This window comes from Puma concolor, chromosome B2 (genome assembly GCF_028749965.1).
Source record: "Puma concolor isolate L17-30 chromosome B2, mPumCon1.1.hap2, whole genome shotgun sequence".
NCBI classification, from domain to species: Eukaryota; Metazoa; Chordata; class Mammalia; order Carnivora; family Felidae; genus Puma; species Puma concolor.
In genome coordinates this window covers 43,774,208-43,789,714 of record NC_141671.1, presented here as the reverse complement: position 1 = coordinate 43,789,714, position 15,507 = coordinate 43,774,208, and the positions used below count along the sequence as shown (strand labels likewise).

Genomic DNA, 15,507 nt, shown 5'->3' with positions numbered 1-15,507 from the left:
CAGGCGCCCCTTAAAGCCTATATTTCAAAGAAGAAAGTGTTGCATCCCGTAAAGAATCTGTTTCTCAAAAAGAATACAAGAATTTCTGATAATTTGAGTATATAGTTCTATATTACGGTTCTCCAGAAAAACAGAACCAACAATGTATGTCTTTGTGTGTGTATTTGTGTGTGTGAGGATAGGTAAGTAGGTAGGTAGGTGGGTGGGTAGATAGACAGATCGATAGGTAAAGGAAAGACTTGGCCCCTATGATTATGTAGACTGAAAAGTCCCAAGTGCTGTGGTTGGCAAGTTGGAGACCCAGGAGAGGTGAGATGCATTTCCAGCCTGAATCCAAAGGCCTGAGAAACGGGATGTTTTAGTCTGAGTCAGAAGGCTCAAAAAGACCAGTGTCTCATTTCAAGGTAGGCAGGTGTTCCATTCCCTTTCTTTGGTCTTTATGTTCTTTTTTTTAAGTTTTTGCTTAAATTACAGTTAGTTAGTTAACATACAGTGTAATAATTAATCTCATGTGTACAAAATGGTGATTGAACAATTCTGTATCACCCAGTGCTCATCACAGCAAGTACACTCCTAAATACCCATCACCTACTTCTCCCATCCCTCCACTCACCTCCCCTCTGGCAACCATCAGTTGTTCTCTATAGTTAAGAGTCTGTCTCTTGGTTTGCCTCTCTTTTTTTTTCCCTTTTGCTTATTTGTTTTGTTTCTTAAAGTTCTGCATACAAGTGAAATCATATGGTATTTGTCTTTCTCTGACTTATTTTGCTTAGCATAATACTCTTTAGCACCATCCATGTCATTGCAGTTGGCAAGATTTCATTCTTTTTGATGGCTGAGTAATATTCCATTGTTTATGTATACCACATGTTCTTTATCCACTCATCAGTTGATGGACACTTGCACTGTTTCCATAATTTGGCTATTGTAGATAATGCTGTTTTAAACATCAGGGTGCATGGATCTCTTTGAAATAGTATTTTTGGATTATTTGGGTCAATACTAGTGCAATTGCTGGGTCATAGAGTGGTTCTTTTTTTAACTTTCTGAGAAACCTCCATACGGGAGGAACCTCCGTTCCAAAGTGGTTGCACCAGTTTGCATTCCCACCAATGGTGTTAAGAGGGTTCCCCTTTCCCCACATTCTGGCCAACACCTTTTGTTTCTTGTGTTGTTGACTTTAACCATTCTAACAGGTGTGAGGTGATCATATTCTTTTTTTTTTTTTAAGTTTATTTATTTTGAGAAAGAGAGAGAGATAGAGTACGGGGGAGGGGCAGAGAGACAGGGAGAGAGAGAATCCCAAGCAGGCTCCATGCTGTCAGCTCAGAGCCTCACACGGGGCTCCAACTCATGTACCATGAGATCATGACCTGAGCCAAAATCATGACTTGAGCGTGAAGCTTAACCAGCTGACCCACCCAGGGGCCCCAAGGTGATCACTTTCTGTTTAGTTCTTCAGCTGATTGATTGAGGTCCTCCCACATTAGGGAGGGCAGTCTACTTATTTTATCTATTCTCATGTTAATTTCATCCAGAAATACCCTTACAGCCACACCCAGAATAATCTTTGACCGAAGGTCTGATCACCTTGTGGCCCAAACAAGTTGACACGTAAAATTAACAATTATAGATGCACAAAAGTGTGAAAATAGAATTGAAATTACTGGAATTTAAATGTAGAGTAATATTTAAAAAAAAACCCACAAGAAATATGATGGGAATGAGTGTATAGAGAAATCTGTGAGTCAGGCTGTAAAGACACATTAAAGTTAGATAATAGTGAAGTCTCATAGATCCTAGAACGAGAATTATGGACATCATATTTGAGCAAGATCATTTTAGCACTTAAATCTAGATTGCATCACAATTTGGAGATGTTGCAATTTCCTGGATTAGGACAAGTACTGTGGCAGTAGAGAGCAGATTGGAGAACCTGAGCAGATTAAAACAAAACAAAATCGACAGAGGTTAGTGAAAATGTAGCAGAGGAAGAAAAATACAGTGAGTCTGAATGTTAGTGTCATTGACTGCAATGAGAAATTGAGAAGAGATTTGTTCGAGGGATCAAAGATGAGGCATTTAAGATGAAATGTAAAGTTTAACAAAGAAAGTGTCAAGCATGATGAGTGTTCATATGCAAAAGGAAGTTTGGTCTTTTAAACAGTCCTTACAAGTATAATATTATTTTTAGTTTACCTTGAAGAACAAATAATATTTATCAGGAAAAAAAAAGTGCTGTAAATGAGTTGTTCTTGTGCCAAAATAATAATGTCTTGTAGCACAATATTTTATTAAGTTCCAAATAAATCTCTTATGGTTAGTATAACCATACCTTTATCCATATGGTTAAGAAGATTAAGTTGTATACTCATTCTACCAGTGAGTGGTCTTAAACTACTTATCTGCTCTGTTATTTCTTGCATAGTTTATATCACAATTAAATGTATACTACTTTCATTATAATAAAAAAGTGTGAAGTGTACTATTCAAGTGATTCAAATTACTGCCAGAAATATTTAACATGCAACAGTAAATAATGACGTACAACTTTGATATAGTTTCACAGATTAAGAAACTGAGATTTCTTAGAATGTAGAGTCAATTTTTGTAACACTGAAGTTATTAGGATTATTTTTTTTATTTTGGTTTCCTGGCTCAGTGAAGGGCTTTCACATTAAATGTACCAATTCTGAGCTCAGCATTCTATGAAACTGGCCTGGCCAGCTGCTATCCTGTTTTTTAAGCTTTATATTGTTTTTGTTTTTTGTTTTTAAAATGTTTATTTTTGAGAGAGAGAGACTGAGCACAAGCAGAGGAGGGGCAGAGAGGGAGGGAGACACAGAATCTGAAGCAGGCTCCAGGCTCTGAGCTGTCAGCACAGAACCTGACACGGGGCTAGAACCCATGAAGCGTGTGATCGTGACCTGAGCTGAATCAGGACTCTTAAAACAGACTAAGCCACCCAGGCACCCCTTAAGCTTTACATTGTTAAAGAAGAGTTTCTTTACTCTTTCTGATAGGCATGAACAAAAATTTCTAGAAGGAAGCCAATGGGTAATCCACACTTTAGTGTGATCTCCGTAATTAGCTAATGCGATAGCTCTCCTCACTTGGTAGAGAAGAGGTCAGAGTTTGGGAGAGGTAATTTTGGATCATGGGGCACATCAGGACAGACAGGCTTAGTGAAGTAACACAGCAGTAACTTCTGGTCTCAAGGAATCACTTCATGAAAGTCCATAGCATTCTAGAGAATTCTAGCAGTGCCAGGGCTAGTAAGGTACAAGTTTAGGTGAAGGAAATTGGTGCATCTGATAGACAAAAAATAGAGTTCAGGTTTCCTGCTAATTATGACAACGTACCATGACGTATATTCCTGGAGGTCCCTACAGTAGTTGTGTCCTGGCTTTCAAAGGTGTTTTAAAATGTCTTAACTCAATTACGTCTTTATTTTCCACTGTCTCTTTTTTCCTGGTTAATAAACTGACATTTTGGAGAGGATAATAAATACGGATTATTTATTTATATGTAATGTGGGTAAACAATTAATTGGGGAAACTCTTTAGGGAGTTTAGGGATATATACTTATCCTGATCCTTTCTTAACATCAGTGAAATTCCTTCTGTTCTGTATAGTACTTTGCAGCTGTCAAACCATCCCCATCCTTCATTTAAGAAAATACAAAGTTACTTGTCAGTGCTGCCTCCTGGTTCAGTGTATGTTCTCTGTGTCCAGACATTTAAATGGATACTGAGCCCATATTCTTCTCCACATTGATTGTGTGTATTTTATACTATGGTAGAAATGTTTTTATTTGGGAAAAAAAAAAAACAACGTGTACACGTATCTCCCTGACACACTTGCAGTTTTTAGAAAAATATGTTCAGATTTTTCCTGCTGAAAACTTGTAGTTTCTTTCTGGGTAGATACATCATCTTTTTAAAACCTTTCCCCTAAGATTTCTTTTTAAATGGTTCACAGTTAAATTTAAATTTCTATATTTAGGTAGAATTATGTTTATATACCAACCACCAGTATCCAGGAAATTCAGTGGTGAGGCTGACACATAGGGAGTTTATAGTCTATTTTGTAGTCTGTGTATTTAGACAAGGTTTGAAGCTTACTTAGCAAAATCGCTTGAACATTCAAGCAGAATTTCTTTAGTACAAATGCACTATTTGATTCCTTATAATTGTTAAGATAACAGTGTGTCACTTTTGAAAGATTAGTTCTCAGGGATATGTTAGATGTATTCCTTTCAAAGAAGAATGCATTTAGGAACAGCTTTTATATGTAAATATTTTTATAATATTGGATAGAGATGCTGTGGTGCAGTCACTACGGTTTGATCAAATTTGGAAGAAGTTGCAGGCACATATTTGTAGTGTTTTCTCCAGTATCTTTATTTTTTTCATCTGGACATATTTTATGTTCCTTCCAACTAATCAAAATACGAAACCGATTTTGCCTGTGCCAGAAAATAGAACTATCATTTTTCACATTCTTTTATTTTCCAGGTCATTTTCAAGTAAGATTGTGTTTCTAGGACTTCTGAATTCCAGAAAACTCTCAACTTTGTAGATATAAGGGCCCAGATGAACATTGCGGGGGGAATCTAACTTTTCATGCAGTATGTTTTGTGTTGTGCATTCCAGATACAGTTAACTTTTTGTGTGCATGTGATTAGTGTGGAAAGAAATTAATGCAGTCCAGTATTATGATTTATAGACTGAATCCTTTGCCCACTGAAGACTTGCCAAAACTAAAACTATTTTTTTTCCTTTGGATATTAGAAACAGCTACTGTTTTTGTTGATCTTTTAAAGTTCTGAATGGGCCTATTTCAAATCATACCAGCATGGGAGCTCAGATTAATAATATACTTATTCAACTAGTGATACTGAGTGAAACCATTGCTCACATGGATATGAGGATAAAATTTCATAAAATTATTTTCAGGTGCATTAATGCATTTCTGGAAGCTGCACATGATTTTTCTTTTGCATGAAAGAAATCAAGGATTTCTGTTTATTGTATCAGTTACAGGTGGGCTTATAAGTTAATTTAATTGTGTTTTTTTTAGTTCAAAACATAAGACATTTTGCTTTTAAAAGCAGTAATGTGATTGCCGGATTATTCCCAAAGGTTTTTAACTCTTAGTATATTTATCTCCCTTGAGACGTCATGACCGTAGTATATTTAATTTAGATTATTGAGAAAAAAAATCCTCAATTTTCTTTGTTGTTAGTTACAGCAAGCTGCTGAAGTTTCTCAGCTTCGGGGAGCCAGGGTAATCTCTGCCGAAGACCTTCTGTTTTTGATGCGCAAAGATAAGGTAATATAAAATAATTTCATTGTATTAACAGGCCATGTTTGGTGCTTAATTCACACATATTGGGAACCGTGTCCTTGTTATATAGCTTTCACATTGGAGTACAACTATTAAACTGATGTTTCAGTCTTCGTAGTTTACACAACAAAATGGTTTACTACAAGAAACTTGGTATTTGTTTTCGTGGGTCAGGCACTTATGCAAAACTATGCTAGCAACGAATTCTCACTTATGCTTACGTATATATTTAGACATTTTCATTACTACATCATATTCACTGCGTATCATTTGTGTGCTTTGTTCTAATAAGTGGGGTAGAACTAAGTGGCATCTTTTTTCTTTCTAATTTTACACAGGATTACAGGCTTTCCCAGAGTTTGTTTCAAGGTTCATTTGGGGAAAACTAAATCAAGATGAGTATTTCAGTAGCATAAACATAATAGTGGCTAGACTTTTCTTTCATGGTTAAAGATCTACCTTTCTTACTCTTTGAACCCTGGTATTAAATAAAATATTTAGGCTGGTATTTACCAGTCTATAACTATCTTCCATGAGCAGCTAGTTGAAAATATTTAAAAAATTTTACATGTTTTTAATAAAAGTGTCATCTGAAAGTTACATGTACAAAAGCTAGCTGAATAGCCACCATGTGTCATGGCAGCTGCTATCTCGAATGAGCCAGCCGCGTTTAGTTTCTGATGGTCCATCTGATCGCTCCATTGTTTTTCCGCCGGCCTCTTCGGTACACATACCCATTCCTCTTCCACCATTTTTGATATCCTTGTGGCTCTGTTTCTTATCAGAAGACATCCCGTCCAACCTTTTGGGTAACCTTGTTACCATCCTTTCCAATATCCAACTACTTTATACCTGTGAAACCTTTTAATTCTGCTTGACTGAAGGTTGACTGAACTTAGATCATGTATTTTTCTCTTCCTCATACAGTGAGATCCAGAGATCTAGAAACCGCACCTTGGCCAGTCTACTATTAAATCTTATAAATTCTTACTTCATTAACTCTTTGATGGTATGAGGAATATAAAGGAAGAGAAAAGAAATGTCTCCACTATCAAGAAGCTGTAATCCGGTGTAGGAAACATGTGTGATTTGGTTGAAGAAGCAGAATTTTGAAGTTGTGTGCTTCAATGAGAGGCTGTGGGATATGCTGAAGGGGAAGTCTCTGCGTGGGGTGGGACTCGTGCAGTTGCATGCAGAATGGATCAAACGCAAAGGAACTGGCCAAGATGCTGGTTCAATAATCAAGGCAAAATGTGATGAGCGTGATGGCTCCGGAAGTGGGTAGGAAGGAAGAATTCAGAGAGATGGGCAAGAGCACAAATATGCCGGTTTTGGCGGCTTCATTATCCTCGGAGGACCAAGGAGGAATAGACACTGTTGGCAGAAATGAGGGTGTGGAGCCAAGGTCCCTCAGGAAGGCAGCGGGGGAACAGTGCAGTTAGCATTAATACGTGACAGACTATGTCCAACCACCTTTCCCTTTTTCGTGGCAGAGGTTAAAGAGGATCGCACAAAAAAACACAGTCCCCCTTGACGCTCTTTCCTGCCTTTTGGGAAAGTCAAAATTTAAAATCATACTGAAACCACAGGAACATACACTAATTGACAACGCTCCTCGACTTCCAGAAGGACTCTTAACCAGAAAGCTTTCACCAACTGCAAACATAGCTGTAATATGATAGCTGCCAGAGTTCTCATCTTCCTCTGCAAAATAATAATTGTATTTATATGCCGACATGTTCCAGACCGAATTAAAGTAGTTTACATAGGTGTACTGTAAGACGAAGTTAAATCTAAAGCATTGAGTACAATCGGAGAAGCAAAGAGAAAGGAAGGGTAGCAGAAGACCCATATATAGGTGCATGGTTTTTCTCTTGGTAATTCTGGTTTATTTTCAAGCTTTATTTATTGACTGCGTACTGTATTGTACCTGGCACCTTCCCTCATACTGCCATTTATTCCTCACAGTGGTCCTGTAAGGTAGGTACTTTACTTAAAATCATAAACAAAGGAACGGGTTCAAAGGTTACGTTCTACTTCTGGCCCTGCTAAGCTCTAGTTGTAAGACTGTTTTTAAGTTCAGTTTCCCTGTATGTAAAAAGGAGATGATTACGTTTGTCCGTGTTTCAGGGTTGTTGCAAATACCAAGTAAAATGCGTGTAAAAAGAGCTTGTGTAAAATGTACTGTGGTTCAGCCATAATTAGGAATCTTAAACCTGAAGTTCAGGAGCCCTTAGAATATTAAATTCTAAGGGTAAGCACACAGCAGATTACAAAGTATTATCAGTTACTTTTAAAGGGAAGCAGTATTACGGTCTTTTAATAAACCTAAAGAAAACCATCAAGACGCAACTATCATTCGTCAGCTTCAAGTCTCGTTAAAATATGTTTCTCAGATTATAGAAAGTCGTCCAGAAATATAAAACATAAACCAACTCTTCTCAGTTAAAAAAAAAAAAAAACAACAAAAACAAAAAGATCTCCAGAGAAGAGAAAGCAATAAAAAGGAATGTTGCTTGGCATTTTAAAGCAACTGTTACAAAATCCTTGTCTAGATGTTTATAAATCACTTCAAAAAATAAAATTTGGTCTTCAATGTGTACAAAATTTCGTCAAGTCAGAATAGTTAGCTTAATATGGAGCATGTGATATTTATCACAGTCTTCAGGAAGAATTTGAAACTTTTTATAAGACCAAAAAAAAAAACCAAAACCAAAAACCCCAATGATTGCAATTCTAGAGCATTTAGATACTTGCAAATAAAGAGTACTTTTAAAAACACTTGTGTTTGAGCTGTTTTAGCTTTTATATTTAATATGATGACACCTTTTATTTCACAGTAGTATGCTGAGGACTGCTGTGTTTTCCCCAATGATCCTGGACACAAGTTTATTAGATTTAGTTATCGTAGTGGTCTGTTACCTGTAAACTGAATGTATGTGTAAGGTTTCTTACTCATTTCATATTTTTAATAGAAAAAACTGAGAAGACTGCTAAAGTACATGTTTTTCCGAGACTACAAATCCAAGATTGTCAAGGGCATCGATGAGGATGATCTTCTGGAAGGTAACCTAAACAAAAACACTAAACGGAGAGCGACATGGCTCGTGTGCCCGTGTGACACATCGATGCAGTGACAGCGTGGACATACCCGTCCCAGTAGGACAGATGTGCTTCCGTTACGTAACGTAGCTGAGAAACTATCCAAATATCTATTCAGTCGGCAGCTAAATCGTATGATTTTCTCTTTCCGTTGCTTCATAGTAATCTGGTAGGTCAGTCCTTTTAATCATGTAGCCTGTTTTATATCACAATGCCATGAAACTGAGAAAATCATGTTGATTCAGAACCTAATCAATCGGAGCAAGAATAACTTTTCTGTCGCGGGTGTATGGAGGCAAAACTGTTATTGTATATATCTGAAATTGACACATGGGTTTTTCTCAGTTTATTATAGAAAGTGTCTGATATGTGGTATGATGTAAAGTCACCTCATTTTGGTGTGCTATTTCAGTACTCTTTGAAATCTTACCAACAGCCTAACGCAGAATAGACAGTTGTCCTTATCTGAATTTCCAACTCAATTCGCCATTTCAGAATATTTAGAAAAAAATATTAATGTTTCAGAATCAAACAGTGCTAAGCTGAAAACAGAAATGTGCTGAACAGTACTTACTGAGTCAAAATAAATATATGTGTTTTAGAAACAACTCACATATTTTGCATTGGATATAGTCACTGCGTAGTGAGTATCCATGGCTAATAATTACATTGATAAATCAACAAATTCTCCTGGATTAAGAAATCCAGCAAACTACTCAAAACCAACTGAAAAGTTAACAAATTGTGGAAGTAAATTGTGATATACCTTCAACAAATTAGCAGGTGAAAGAGAGAGAACAAATTGCAGAAAGAGAGAGAAAGAGGAAGGGAGGAAGAAAGAAAGAAAAGAAGGAAAGAAAAATTCATATCAAATGTTTCATCAGTGGTGCCTACTTAATATTACTGTAATTCTCATAGAATTTAATTTCTGAAGACTAGTCATCCAGGTGAATTTAAACGTTTCTTTTTTTAGAGAGCATAAAAAATACAGACTTACACCCAAACAGACCTGAATTCTAATCAGTCCCTCTTCTCTGCTTTCTCTCTCTGTGAACTTGAGGATCCATTTTCTCATAAGTCAAAAATTATACCACTTACCATGGTAGACCTCATATGCATGTTTAAAACCTAATGTATAGGGGCGCCTGGGTGGCTCAGTCGGTTAAGCGTCCGACTTCGGCTCAGGTCACGATCTCGCGGTCCGTGAGTTCGAGCCCCACGTCGGGCTCTGGGCTGATGGCTCAGAGCCTGGAGCCTGCTTCTGATTCTGTGTCTCCCTCTCTCTCTGCTCCTCCCCCGTTCATGCTCTGTCTCTCTCTGTCTCAAAAATAAATAAATGTTAAAAAAAAATAATTTAAAAAAAAAATAAAAAAAAAATAAGTAAAACCTAAAGTATGAAAATCACCTGATACATTCTTGCCATCGAATCAATGATAGGTATTAACAACAACCTTAGAACGCTAAGAAGCTCAGGGTGGTGAGACTAGTATTCAGTTGTACTAACAGCATCATATCAGCTTGATGTCCTCTCCTCATGTATTTCAAATCTCGCCTCTTTACTTTCATCTAAATTTTCTTTTTTTGTGTGTGTCATATAAAGTCTTAAAATAATTGCTGTAACATATAAGATGAAATGCTCAGGTAAAATATATCAAATACTGAGGTGGGACTTTGAGAATGGCCGTATGAGCAGTGTGGCAGACTCGTTCCCCAGTGAAACACATTTAACTGGTGAAAACTTTAAAAAGTAATGGCTTCTGAGACACCTGCGTGGCTCAGTGGGTTAAGCAACTGACTCTTGATTTCAGCTCAGGTCATGATCCCAGGGTCATGGGTTCAAGCCCCATATGGAGCCTGCTTAAGATTTTCTCTCTCTCTCCCATCCTCTGCCCTACTCCCCCATTCACACTCTCTCTCTGTATATATACAAAACTAAATTTTAGAAAAAGTAATGGCTTAAAGTCTCCAGAAATTGTCCTAAGGGTATACAGCAAATGGAGAAGCACATATTAAAAAAAAAAAACAAAAAAACAAAAAAACAAGTCTCATTAAGAACAGGAAGAGTCTGGGGTGCCTGGGTGGCTCAGTCGGTTAAGCATCCAACTTCGGCTCAGGTCATGATCTCACTGCTCATGGGTTCGAGCCCCACGTCGGGCTCTGTGCTGACAGCTCGGAGCCTGGAGCCTGCTTCGGATTCTGTGTCTCCCTCTCTCTCTGTCCCTCCCCTGCTCGCACTCTGTCTCTCTCTCAAAAACAAATAAACATTTTAAAAAATCAAAAAAAAAAAAAAAAAAAAGAAACAATACCAAAAACAGTGAGAGTCTGTTTGATTTGAGCCAGGACCTGCCCCTATAACTTCTCTTCTCTTTTCCTGCCACCTTAGTTCAGTAGAAGCTTCACTCTGGGCAAATGTTCCCAAGAACCCTGGACACTTGATTCTGCAGCCACAAGTCTAAGGCAACAGTGTCCCCCAGGAGGTTGGCAACTCACATCTCCTCTGGCTCCGTGTCGCAGAAGCTCTGTTCCATGCAGGAATAGCTGAAAGGACTGCAACTTCCACTCCTTCTCTACGCATAGGGAAGCTCTACCCCAGACATGGCAGGCGGAGAATACCGGGTCCTGAATGCCCTACCCTAGCTCGCTCAGGCGAAGTAGAGCTCCACGCGAGAAGGGACAAGCTCAGAAGAGAGTGGGCTACTACCATCCCTACCCAGATCTCCACTCACAGAGTTAGGAGTCTTTCTAAGAGAAGCTGATTGCCATTCCCACCCCCAGCTCCAGTACAGCTATACAGAGATTCAGCCCAGAGGGGGAAGCAGGCTTTGTTCACAAAGAGCTCTTCACCTTTCCCTACGGGGACTGATTTTTTTAGAACAGAGCCTGTGAAGTTCATACCTAATGGTGATATAGGAGACCATGGAAATCCTGATGGTGAGCAGTTAAGAGGAGGCTGGGAGCTCTGTGATACTGGTAATAACAAAACAGTGCATCAGCTAAAGGTTTAACAGGAAACGAAGGGAATATACAGCCAAGAAGAGTCTTCCGCGGTCAGGGCAAAATGTAGAGGCTAGCAATATCTTGACTCTGCAAAGGGGCCCGACATGATTCAAGTCCATCTGTGGAACGTTTTCTGCCCAAGAGTATTTAATTAAAAACAGTAAAGCAATCAGCCAGAAGTTAGTGGAAGCTAATGGCTGTGTGTGATACCCTTAGAGTCAGGTAACTTAATGAAGAGAGCTGGCAAAGTGACGGCCAAAGAGAACCCGACTAAAACCACAGTCATCCCTGGTGGTCGAGGAGACGGATTGCATGCTCAAGGCTGTGCCCTCTGAGGAGCACTTCTGAGGCCACATGCTGTGAGGGAAAAAGATTTTATTTGAACCAGTCTAGCCAGGTCACTAAACAAACAAGCAAACATTGACAACAAGCCCCAGGAAGAGGCGGGAATAATTATCCAGAAGTTACTACAATATAAAATGTCCATTTTGAACAACAATCACAAAAAAATACTTGGCATGCAAAAAACCAGGTATGTAATCCACAAAAAAGGGGAACAAAAAGCAGGCAACACAGACCACTTTTGAGAGCAACTGGATATTGGACTGGTCACACAAAACCTTCAAAGTAGCTATCGTAAACGTGCTCAAAGAACTAAAGGAAACCATTTTTAAGGAACAAAAGGAAGATATGATTACAGTGTCTCACAAACTAGAAAATATCAATTAAGAGCCAGAAATTAAGGAGAGCACTTGTTGTGATGTGTACTGGGTGTTGAATCACTATACTGCACAGCTGAAACTAATACTATACTGAATGTTAACTAACTGGAATTTAAATAAAAACTTTTTTAAAAAAAGATTAATATAAAGAGACAAGTTACAGAAAAGAAATGCAAATTCTGGAGTTGAAAAGCACAATGACTAAAATGAAAAATTCAGTAGAGACTCAGTAGTAGCTTTGAACTGAGAAGAAAGAATCCACGAACTTGAAGACAGATTGTTAAAGATTACGCAGTCTGAAAAACAGAGAAAAGAATGAAGAAAAATTTATAGAGCTTTCTGAAATCTGAGGCATCATGAAATGAGCCAATATATGCATAATGGGACCAGAAGGATAGGAAAGATAAAAAAAAAAAAAAAAAGCAGAAAAAAATCTTCAAAGAGATAATGATTGGAACTTCTCAACTTTAATGAAAATTATTAATCTATACATCCTAGCAGCTCAACAAGCTCCAATTAGGATAATCACATAGCAATCCACATTCAGACATATTCTTCTAGAAATGTTGGAAGACAAAGACAGAGAAAAATCACAAAAGCCACAAGAGAAAAACACTTCATCACATACAGTGGAACTCCAGCAATATTAACAGCTGACTTCTCATTAACAATATAGGTTAAAAGCAAAACAAAACAAAACAAAACAAAACCCCAGAACAATATAGGTCAGATAGCAATGGAATGACATATTCAAAGTGCTGAAAGAAAAAACTGTTAACCAAGAAACACATCAAAAGTGAAGGCAAATTTATATATATTCCTAGATAAACAAAAACCGTGTGAATTTCTTGGTAGCAAATCCATATAAAAAATGCTAAAGTACTTCAGGCTCAAGCAAGTGGCACCAGACAATAATTTGAATACACGTGTGTGCATGCACGCACACACACACACACACACACACACACACACACACACACACACAAGTACCTATAAAGCTAATTGTGTAGGTAAATATAAGAAACCATATAATTGCATATATTTTCCTTCTTCTCATAACAGATTTAAAAAACAACGTATATAATGTAATGTCAAGTCCATAACACATAGATAGGTAATATATTTGACGGTAATGACATAAGTGAGGTGGGGGGTACCAAGGTTTTATTGGAGTAAGGAGTGACACAAGATGGCTGCTCAAATTGTAGAAAGAAATGAAAAGAAGCAGAAATGGTAAATACAATGGCTTATATAACCAAATCTATAAATATCTACTTTCTGTCCTATAAAAACACAAACTACTGAAACTGAGTCAAATAGAAAATCTGAGTAGACGTATGACAAGTAAATTCTTTGAATTAGTAATTTTAAGTTTCCCAAGGAAAAACCCAGACCTAAATGACTTCATGATGAATTTTACCAAATATTTAAAGAGCAATTAACACCAATCCTTTCCCAGTGCATTCTTCAGGGCCATTATTACTCGGATATGAAAACCAGACAAAGATATCACAAGAAAAGAAAACTAAAAACTAATACATTGTTTTTCTGTATTCCTTATGCTATACTTTCCATTTCTATGACTTACTTTGTTGTTGTTTTTTTTATCTTTTTTTACATTTATTTATTTTTTGAGAGACATAGAGAGACAGAGCACAAGTTGGGGAGGGACAGAGAGAGAAGGAGACACAGAACAGAAGCAGGCTCCAGGCTCCGAGCTGTCAGCACAGAGCCTGATGCAGGGCTCGAACTCACAAACCGTGAGATCATGACCTGAGCCGAAGTTGGACGCTTAACCAACTGAGCCACCCAGACGCCCCATATGACTTATTTATTTTGTAACTGGAAGCTTATACTTCTTAGTCCCCTTTATGAATTTACCCATTTCTTCACTCCACCTCCCCTTTGGCAAGCACCTGTCTATTCTTTGTATTTAAGAGTCTGGCTTTTTTGTCTGTCTTTTTTTGTTTCTTAAATTCTACATATGAGTGAAATCATACGATACTTGTCTTTCTCTTTCTAAAGCACTTCACTTAGCATTATACCCTGCATACATTTTGTTGTAAATCTCGTTTTTTCTGTGTATGGCTGATTAGTATTCCATTGTGTGTACACACACACACACATACACACACCCCAGATGTTTGTTATCCATTCACCAATTGATGCACACTTAGGTTGATTCTGTAGTTTGACTATTGTGAATAATGCTGCAATAAACATATGGGTGCATTTATCTTTTTGAATTAGTGTTTTTATTTTCTTTGGGTAAATGCCCAGTAGTAGAGTTACTGGATCATATGGTAATTCTACTGTCCGTTTTTTGAGGAAACTCCATACCATTTTCCACAGTGGCTGCACCAATTTACATTTCCACCAACGGTTCACAAGGTTGGTTTTTTTTCCCTCCATGTCTTCACCAACACTCGGTATTTCTTGCCTTTTTTAGTCTAGCCATTCTCACAGGTGTAAGGTGATACCTCATTGTAGATTTGATTTGCATTTTCCTGATCAGGATTAGTGATGTTGAGCATCTTTTCATGTGTCTGTTGGCCATCTGTACATCTTCTTTGAAAAATATTCAGGTCCTCTGCCCATTTTTAATCAGGTTATTTGGGGGTTTTTAATTATTGAATTCTGTAAGTTCTATGTATATTTTGGATATTAACCCCTTATCAGATACATCATTTACAAATATCTTCTCCCATCCAGTAGGTTGCCTTTTTGTCTACTTAATGTCTTTTTTAATATAGATTGTGAAAATCCCTAACAGAATACTTAGGAAACCAAATCCAGCAACATCCAAAAAGGATTATACACCATGACCAAATGGAGTTTATCCCAGGAATGGAAGATTGGTTTAAATTTAGAAAAAAACTTGTGTAAAAAATCATAATGATAGAATGAAGGTTATAAACCACATGATCATTCAATAAATGTAGAAAAATCATTTGAAAAAAAATCCAAGGTCTTTCATTAGAAGAACACTCAAAAAAACTGAGGAGGGAACTTTCTCAACTTGATAAAGGTCATTGCTATGAATGGAATATTTGTGTCCCCCCAGAATTCCTATGTTGCCTCCTAATTCCCAGTGTGATGGTATTTTGAGGTAGAGCCTTTGGAAAACAATTAAGTCATGAGGGAGGGGCCTTCATGAATGGGAATAGTGCCCTTCCAAGAAGAGATATAAGAGAGCTTGCTTCTGCTCTCTGTCCTCCGCCATGTGAGGATAGAAGACAGTCCATCTGCAAACCAGGAAGCAGGCTTTCATCAGATACCAAGTCTGCCGGCACCTGATCTTAGACTTTCTAACCTCTAGAACTATGAGATATAACTA

General features: G+C 37.6%; 1 protein-coding gene across 3 annotated transcripts in view; it reads left to right on the top strand.

The window, feature by feature from the left end:
- Nucleotides 1-15,507, top strand: part of SUPT3H (SPT3 homolog, SAGA and STAGA complex component) — a 550,537-nt gene that overhangs the window by 379,790 nt on the left and 155,240 nt on the right. For all 3 annotated transcript variants that reach the window (XM_086706992.1, XM_086706991.1, XM_086706993.1), the window contains exons 4-5: nucleotides 5,248-5,334; nucleotides 8,325-8,415. In XM_086706992.1, coding sequence (XP_086563118.1) covers nucleotides 5,248-5,334; nucleotides 8,325-8,415 — 178 coding nt within the window. The remainder of the gene's footprint in view (nucleotides 1-5,247; nucleotides 5,335-8,324; nucleotides 8,416-15,507) is intronic.